A 9,595-nucleotide genomic window follows, 5' to 3' on the forward strand; every position below is an offset into this window, starting at 1 on the left:
GTCAAGAACTGTTCCCAGAATACATCATTAACCCCTATTGGTACATTAGAAGGTACGTTGGTGGGATTCACAGCTACTTGCTCTTCTGCGGCAGCAGAATTGGCAAAACAGCAGTATTCAGCTAAGAATTCATGTCAATCTCAACGGTCTTGAGCCCAACAGACAACACTAACATTAGCCTCTCTGTAAGACACAAGGCACAACAGGCCTCACAGCACAACTTGTAGATTCATCCAGGGCTGGAGATGAAGCATGTTTCTGACATGCTTGACCAATGTTGATCAATATATTCTCCCAAATGGCAGTAAAGAGTCCAACTGCTCCAGCAAATCTTTGTTCAAAGCTAAAAAAGAAATCACATCTAAATGTTCTTTAAGCAAAATTTAAGAATTACATGGGTATTTTGCATGCCGATGTCTTCACTTAGAAATTGGTTTCCTGGAATCTTCCCTTTCTCTCATGCATATCCAGCTGTGGCATGAGCTTCACAGCAAGCATAGGTTTCTGCAAAGTTTCAGACAAGGAGGACATATTAGATTATTTCATGTTTGCTAATGCGTTGCATGCAAAAACTGATTTCATATGTTGTTTTATTTGAGATCAACCAAATTCAACTAATACAGTTAATCTAGAGTAACCGGTGATATTTATGAGCTTCATTAAAGCTGAAAATTACATCAAGATGACCAAAATGTGCTTAAAACCTCCTTTCCTTTAAAATGATTGATAACATGAATACACTGTGATAGCAGTCTTCTAGAAGAGTTGAGTGAGCAATTTAGCGGGCAGAAAAATAAAATGGAAGTAGCCTCCTAAACTGCATTCACCACAGTAATGTTTCTATTAAGAAAGTAATTTGAAATTTAGCCACCATTTATCCAGAAAACATCTTAACACAACAAAAACACATACTAGCACACAATGAAAAAAGAAAGAAACATAGGGCACTGTGGTTAACACTACTTCAACAAGGTCTCATCAAACCAATTTCCTCCAAAGTAAGAACTACATCCAAGCAATCATCCAAGCGTGGGAATCCATCCTGTACCTGTTATACCATGGAGGAATTTCCTCTTCATGCAAAATGGTGTGTCTAAGCAGAAAATGCCCATTGACAACACCTGATATGCACATAACGGAATTGAAATGATAGCAACAACTGAAAACCCTGGAAGTCTGATAGATGTTGCCATCAACCAAGCAGTGACCATGGAAATTGCAGCAGAAATAAAGCAGATTAAAAAATATACATATACCACAAAATGCTGATCAAAAGCACTTTTCCTTACAGCATCCAAGCCTGTTGAATGACGTAAACCAATACCAAAAGTATTCAGACATCATAGGCCTATTGTACTAGCTTTATGACAATTTAACAAACTACTTTAGTAAAGATTTAGAGCTACAGTTCAAGTTTAAAAAGTAGAGATTTAAAGTTAGCCTGTATACCACATTATTTACAGTTATAAGCCCATTATCCATCAATATTTTCTCAATTGAACATCCCCCATATTAAAGAGGACGAAACTGCATACAGAAATAACATAAGGATTAACTCATGATAACATTTAAAAAAAAAAAACTCATGATAACATTGAAAGAAACAAAATGAAACACATTACAAACATTAAGGTTTCAAATGAAATCGTTGATTTTTTTTCATTTAAAGACGAACAAAGAGATGACTGGTCTAATTTTCAAGCAATTGAAAGAACAAAAGCAAAGGTTTGATACGAGCAGAAATATGGAGAACATCTGGAGGATGCAGCTTATCTGAGGAAAAATTTACTAGCTGACAGAATTCAATTGTTGCATATGTGGCATAATGTGCTACTGCACTGAAAATGCAATTGTCCAGTTCAGGAATGTTGAAATCCCAATAATTATACTAATAATCAATCATAAAATCTTCTAGCTGTACGATTAGTTGTTTTGACACCTGTAGCATCATAATGTACAGCATAGGAGTGCTATATTAAAGTGAAGCACACGAAAAGCACAACTCGAATCTCTAGCACTTATGCAACAAAATTACTATGACTTCAAAATTTTAATCTGTGAACACAGTGACTATTCTACCAACGTCCTAAGAGCAAAGGTAAACAACAGAGAAGAGACAAATCTTGAGGAAAATGCAATAGTTTAGAGAAGGGGCTGGAGAGACGAGCATCTATCCAAGGAAGGAATGCCAAAATTCTGCAAGAAAATATGCACGTAGAAGTTGCATTGCGTGCTAATGGCAAATAGCTAAACAATTTATTCATTGGCTTCTTATACAAAACAATATTATGCGTACGAAGACATGTTATCAAAAACATGAAGTTCTAGAATGACTGTTACATTACATATTTCCAATGGATCAATTTTGCCACAGGAAAAAATGTTTGTCACATGAGGGAATCAGCTTTATTTTATATTATCCTTGTTTTTAGGCAAAAACTACTACAAAGGCAAATGAGAACAAGCAAGCTGAGGGCATATGCTAGAGTATAGAAGTAAAATAAACTAGACATGCACAAAGCATCTGCTGCCCTCAGAGTGATATTATCTTTTATACAATTCTGAATTTTATATTTTTAAGAGATTCAATTTAGAAAAATCATTCTTATACAAGGATGTAGTGGCTATAAGAAATTTAGTGTTTTGAAATATTTTTGTTATACTATAGTTCATCGCACACACATTGCATGCTCAATTTAAATGTAAGGTAACTATTAATCATGAACATAACAAATAGTTGTACTCATAGTAACAATAAAGATGGTGAAAAACTAAAAGAGACCATTTGTGTTCTCAATCTTATTTTGCTATGCTTAAACTTCTTTTATTTTATCCAACCTTATGCTGTAATTCTGGATAAATAAAGAATAGATACACATGCATTGCTGAAGTTAGGGAGAAGTCCTGACTTATTCAAAGTCTAAAGTCAGATTGAAAGTTAAAGTTGTTGCTTAGCTGTTCACACAAGTAGGGGGAAGGCTTTTCTCTTATACTGTATAGATGAAGAATATGATCAGTACCTAAATTTTCCTGTATTTTTTGTATCCTTTTAAGAATAAAAAAGTTTTGTTAGCTTATGTAAAAAGAGCTTCTGTTATCTTTACCATTCTAGATATAAATAATACCAAAGGCAAATTCTCATTAGCTTTGCTTTTCTAGACACCAACATGCACATATAGTAACTCTACATTTCTGAAACCCTTTCTGGTGTTGTTTTGCTTGCTTGTAGAAATTTGTTGCCCATATGAGTAAATCAACTGATTATATACAGAAATAATAGTAAAATCATTATAAATCTTGGAAAAATATCATCCTAAAATGTATCCACTAAGCCCTGGGAAACACTAATCCCTCCACAACACAGCCATAGCTTGCAATAGCTGCCTGCCAACCACCCCATCCATCATCCAAACTAAAAAACCACTGCAGCTCCATTTCCATTCAGCTCACCAGCAATACCTAGTGATCACTTCCTTTCTCATATTTTCATTACGCAGAAACTCAAAGAGAACATATATAGGCATAATGTTCACATATAATGTCCTCTACTGAAACAGGCAACAGATCCCATAGCCAATCCCCACCCCCTCAAATCAGGAAAAAACCCCACACAACAAATTGACCAAACAGCCTTTATAGCAGCAGCTTTTCTTTTTCAGCATTTCCTCCTTTACCACCTTGTTTTTTCATTTTTCACTATCCACACACAGACATGTCACCCCCACACCACCCCTCCCCCCAAAAAAAAAGGAAACGGAAGAAAAACAGAGGCACACAAAAACAAAGGAAGACATTCTAACAAACAGAGAGCTTCAGCTCCACTTCTTTGTTAGCTATTTGACAGTAAGTAACCGTAGATTGGAGAAGAGCACAGAGCATGGAACTATTGCCAGTGGATTGGTGAATGCTTGCTTTTCTGGGAAATTTAGGTGGAAGAATAGCAAAGAAGAAAGCAGATACAAAAACAGGTAATTCCTACAAAGGGCACAATTTATATATTATGCATGCAGCAGATTGGTTTTAACAATCATGATGCAACAACACAACTCATTAAAATATTACTGGCTAACAGAAAAGTGTACTATATTTGCATACAAACAAATGCAGCTATTCATAATAGGGGGAAAGAGAATAGAATGCCAAACTATTCTCAGTAGTTGAAGGTCATGCAGACATACCCTGCAAATTTTTTAAATCAGATAAAAGGGGTCTAAAGCATGTAAATGGCATTTCTCTACCATCTATGGTGCCATATTCTGAGGGTCCGTGGGTCCTTACTCTCAGGGAGTGCAGCAGTTCAGCCATGACCAACTATTTATTGTACACTTTAGCTATCCTAAGTTCCCACTGAGAAGCAGCATGAAAAGAAACAGGCAATGGACATTCTCTTTGTCCAACACAGCTCTTTTATCAGTTCCAGTATCCCATTTAGTTCCTCAATTACTCTTGTCATTGTTTGGAATATGTCCATCTTAGTTCATAACCTATTAATAACCATGTACTTCGAAAATTGCACGCACTATCTGGTTTTTCTAGTCTAGAAGGTACTTATCCACGCAACCATGTGTTTGACAACCTCAGCCGAGAATCCTTCTAGGTCTTCCACCCTACTCCCAATTCTATGTACAACTATCCTTTATGTCAAATTCTTTGATCCACGGGGTTCTCATTTAGTAATACTAAAAAATGAAAAATCTTGAAATGCTTCCACAGGTTAATGTATGTGAACGGAAAAAATGATGTAAAGTAGGCTCAATGCAGTAGAGTGCATAATCCATAAGTTCAAAAATCTCGTCAATCACAGCCATATTGAACTATGATAAATACCACTTTTTTCCTTTTTTTTTTTTACAGTCATCTGCCTTTCTGCATCACTGCAATTCCTGACCTTGATAGGATAAAGAGTTAAAAGCTCCAGTGACATACAACTGAATGAATCAAAAAATCAAGAAGTTACTAGATACAAGTAACAACTGAATGCGAGTCTGTTGGCTAGCTAACAGCATAGGGGAATTTTCAGTAAATTCTGCAATGCAAGCTGTGAGACAACATGGGACAAAAATATATTGGTATAACATGGTCTAAGGCGAGCACCATATCCCAAGGTTCATATTTGTACTATTGTGTATATGCAATTTGACCACTCTTGTTAGATTGAAAAGATGGGGTATGCAAGTGGGTTCAGTGAGGTGTGTACCGTGCCACAAGTGGATGAGAGCATTAAGCATTTATTCTTTGATTGTAAAGTGACTACTGTGATCTAGCAGAAAGTGTAATTTATGTTCACTACCTATAGAGGAAAGTAATTATTTGGAGTTGCAATGAGCGGGCCATAATTGGTCTGGCAACTCTTTTGTTGATCAACTCAAGAGACTTGTTTTGCTGCGATGGTGTATCATATTATGCAGACAATCTCGGATATGATTCGACACGTGGTATTAACTTGAGAAAAGATTCCAAAAACTTATTAAACTTGGATGTTGGCATAAGAGTAATGACTGCCTTTTTAAGTGTTTCTCTTAGATTGATAGCAGATGTAAATAGCATAGGTTCTTCATGTGTTTGAGATTATTTCTATTTTATAAACTTCCAGTGCTGATTCAAAAGTTTTCATTTTACCTATTAAAAAAAGCAACAACTAAATGCATGATGGAAAGCAGAATTCTATATAGAAAAAATAACAAATGATTTTCACTTAAAAACTAAATACTATGCGCAATCCCAGAACCCCCCCCCCCCTCCCAAAAAAAAAAGAAGAAAAGAAATGCTGCTTCTTGAGAAAATAACATGATCAAGAAATATGTTTACTGTCAGCTGTATCCAAAAAAACTAACTACCAAAGCATGTATTTAGGTCTTCCCTTTTATCATTCTTTTTTGATCTTCTCACAGAAGTAAGCCTGGCAACCTAGTGCAAGAGTATTCAGCAGATGACTCACCTTACCAAGGATGTTGCAAGAAATATAAGTGGTACACTCAACATTGTCTGGTGCAAGACAAAGATGCCTTCTGTCAAGGAACTGAAAGAATATCACATCTCAAGTTGTAAGATCTGATAGCTCGGCCTTCTCTTTTCAATCCAAGTTTAGCTAAAAGTAATCTCCAATTTCAATAGAAAATTTATTAGCCCAGTCTAATGCTTCAGATTTGGCAAGGGATTATTACAAATGTTGCCTAGATGCATCTCAAGAAAACTTGACTTTATTCTGCTGCAGGAGTTCTTTTCCAAACAGATCCAGTGCTCTAAACCTGTTTTCTTATATGTGTATACACACACACACACCTGCACGAGGATGCTAAACGAGAATGTGAAAAAGATATTTGAATCATATGACTTTTACAACTTTGTATTAGTATATTCGTTATTATCAAGGATTACACTGGTTCCATTATTTCACAATCAATTGACAAGGTCAATTTATTCCTTCAACCTCTTAAATTAAATAGTTTTCTATATAAACTAAACAGCCCATGACTTAAAAATTGTTCATTCTACAAAGAAAAAGTTCTAGACCCAAAAAGAAAAGGAAAATATATTACTGAACAGGGAGGAGAGAGCCTTTTTCTCACAAATTTGTACTTCGAAGTACATTCACAAAGATGAATTTGAACCCCATATTAGAGTGAATTTTGCGAGTCAAAACTTCGGATAAATTTCTAGGGTAAAATACACGGAACCCCCTTGTGGTTTCGCGAAAAGACATCTTACCCCTATCGTTTACAAACCTCCACATAAACACCCTAAACTTCATAACTAAAGCGGAAATGGACCTGTAACCGGGTGTGTGACCTAGTGATGATGGATATGCCAGATTAGTTTGGAACAGGGGCGCAGTAATTCGTGGGAAATCAAAGCCACTCCTACGATTTTCTTCCTCAGAGATGGCAAAATGGTAGACAGACTCTAAAATGGCAATTTTAATACTCTAAAATCGGATCTCAGAGAACAAGGGATCAATTTTCTTCAGCAATTTTCTTCAATAGTAGTAGTAGTAAACATAGAATTGAGTGCCCACTCAATTATTGATTGGGGATGTTTGGGAAAAATTTGGGAATCCACTCATAAGGGGAGTGGTCATGCCGCTACAGATGAGGAGAAGAATATGGCCTTCTGCCTCTAGATTGAAGCTACAGCTGAGGAGATTGCCCAGGAACTTATTCGTTTCCACGAAGAAATGATGGTAAGAAAAGCAGATGGTGCACATCTTCTGCAGAAAAATATCATCATCACCTTTTCTGTCCCAGTCGTGTGAGGGTGAGGGTGAGGGTGATGATGATGATGAGGTTGACGATTCCGCTTCTTCCTCTGCTTCTGGCTCTCGCCCTTCTTGTAAAAGCAGAAAATCTTGAAATTGGAGTACAGGGACTTTAGTCTTGATGGCAGCGGCAACGACATGAACGGGAATGGGGACGAGGGATGGGCAGGTGCTCTCATCGAAAATGAAGATGTAATTGTTGGAATCGTCAGCAGAATGATGTTGGTGGTCAGGGGGTGGATTGTAGACTCCCAGATGGGCGAGTGCTCCCATGGCCAACAACTTGAGATGGCTTCATAGGTTTAGAATGAATGCTCCAGTCAGGGCTGTCGGTAATCTGATGATGAGTAACGGCAGTGGGGGGAAGGGAATTATACCACTCGTAATCCAGTGGAGTTATGTTTGAGGTGGGAAGTTGGAAAAAATGGGTTTCCTTTTATCATTTCTGGGTTATGGGTGGGGTTGGGGGCAGGGGAGAACTGAGAAGAGCAAAACAATTGCCACCGTGAGTGTGTGTGTGTTTAATACTTGCATTGGCATTTGATTCAAAGTTCCAAGGCAAATCTTTCAAGCTTACGTTTCTGGATATACATTGGATTGTCAATTCCTACTAATTTAGCAGGCCACGGGTTAAATGAGAGTATTTGACCTGCTGCCGGTAGCTCAGCCGGTTCAAAAGGTAATTTCCATTTTAGTTATGAAAGTTAGGGTGTTTATGTAGAGGTTTTTAAATAATAGGGGGGTAAGGTGTCTTTTCGCGAAACCACAAGAGGGTTTCTTGTATTTTACCCAAATTTCTATATACAAGCCATTTCCCATATTAGCATTTTCTTGCTTATTTTTATTCATAAATGTCTCCACATGATTCTTCTCCATTCAGTCCTAGAATCAAACTTAAGCTAAACGTAATTACCTTTACGACCATAATGGTTCCATCCAACTGAGTAGACTCAAAATATATAACCCTTTTTACGGCAATTCTGCACTAAATGCATCACATGTAGTTAGTTACAATTAAATCAATGCCTTGGCTTCGCTACCACCCAGAACAACTACTTGAAATCTGAAAAACCAAGTTTGTTTGGATAAGAATTTATTTGGATGATTTATTTGATCCAGTTACTGTAGTACTTTTTCTGATGTGATGTATGTGAGATAAAAAGGTGATTGGAAATTGTGTGTATGATGCAAGCAAAACAAAATCTGAAATAAATCTTGCAAATTTTCTTTGTCCAAACAAAATCACTTCAAAAACGCTAAAAGCAGACAACATACCTCATCAAACTTGCCTGTGCCAATTATCTCCCCTAATAGGAAACTAAACGACAAACGAAGACAAAAGTAAGATCCGAAACAAGCATTTACAATTCATATCAAGGTCAATATGAAAGGAAGGTCAAATCAATGTGCATACCAGTAGGATTAAGATAAATTACAAAATCATAAACAACGAAACATCAACTCATCTTCATCCCCTCCTGCTTCGGAACTGAAACTACATAAATTTAATAAGCAAAACATGAATCAGCAAGAGATATTAAACAAGCAAGAATATTCTAGGGGGAGAAAAGAAGAAAAACAGAAACGTCCGGGAAGGGGTAAATTGGAGTCTGATCAGCAAATGGAAAAAGAACATATACAGTGAAAAAGTAAGAAAGAATCATAGCGTAACTCATGCCACTTGCCCCTCCAGCTTCTGCTCCGCAAGCTTCCGGATCCGAAACAGGAATCACCCTTGAATGCCCTATGAATCGTTCTTTTTTCTCGGGAAATATATTTTCTTTCCGTTTTTTTTTTCCTTTTTTGGCGGTAGAAGTTAAAAAGAAGTGTGGTGGTTTGGTTCGAGTTCATTTAGCACTTAAACAGAAGGTTCTTCGCCCTCCATTCCGTACAAATTAGTATTATCCGGCAAAAAAAAAAAGACCTGGCTCCCCTGAACTTTTGCTTGTAATCAATATACCATTGTTTGATGTAAATAGAGAGAAAATGAATATGTTACGTAAGTACTTGTATTATGATCCAATAGTGGTGCCAGAATATTATTGATTTAATCAGATTTGTACACCTATTAACCCCTTATACAATCTCTTTAAACTCCTCCTCCACGTAGAATAAGATAGTAGATTATACAAATATTATCGTTGTTGGCAAAAAAAAAAATACTCGTATTATGATAGTACAAGTTTGTATGCATAATTCAAAAAAAAACTTTTATAATCATACATTTCAAAAAATATTCTGAAATATATTCAACCTTTCATATAACCTTATGAAAAAAAAATGTGTAACAAAATTTTGACATGTTACACATCCCCATTTATACTTCAATTTTTGGGAATT

General features: G+C 36.4%; 1 protein-coding gene across 2 annotated transcripts; it reads right to left on the minus strand.

Moving 5' to 3' along the window:
* Nucleotides 1-264: 264 nt before the first annotated feature.
* On the minus strand, nucleotides 265-9,079 carry LOC113763093. Of its 2 annotated transcripts, XM_027306801.1 has the most exons (7): nucleotides 8,928-9,079; nucleotides 8,670-8,750; nucleotides 8,531-8,573; nucleotides 8,169-8,235; nucleotides 5,939-6,019; nucleotides 1,049-1,176; nucleotides 265-504 (listed from the first exon to the last, which is right to left on the minus strand). In XM_027306801.1, the coding sequence occupies exons 3-7, from the start codon at nucleotides 8,533-8,535 to the stop codon at nucleotides 486-488; spliced, it is 300 nt and encodes a 99-aa protein (XP_027162602.1). In that variant the 5' UTR covers nucleotides 8,536-8,573; nucleotides 8,670-8,750; nucleotides 8,928-9,079; the 3' UTR covers nucleotides 265-485. The 2 variants fall into 2 exon arrangements, with proteins under 2 accessions (XP_027162602.1, XP_027162603.1); XM_027306802.1 differs by lacking the exon at nucleotides 1,049-1,176.
* Nucleotides 9,080-9,595: the final 516 nt, after the last annotated feature.

Source organism: Coffea eugenioides, chromosome 2 (genome assembly GCF_003713205.1).
Source record: "Coffea eugenioides isolate CCC68of chromosome 2, Ceug_1.0, whole genome shotgun sequence".
NCBI classification, from domain to species: Eukaryota; Viridiplantae; Streptophyta; class Magnoliopsida; order Gentianales; family Rubiaceae; genus Coffea; species Coffea eugenioides.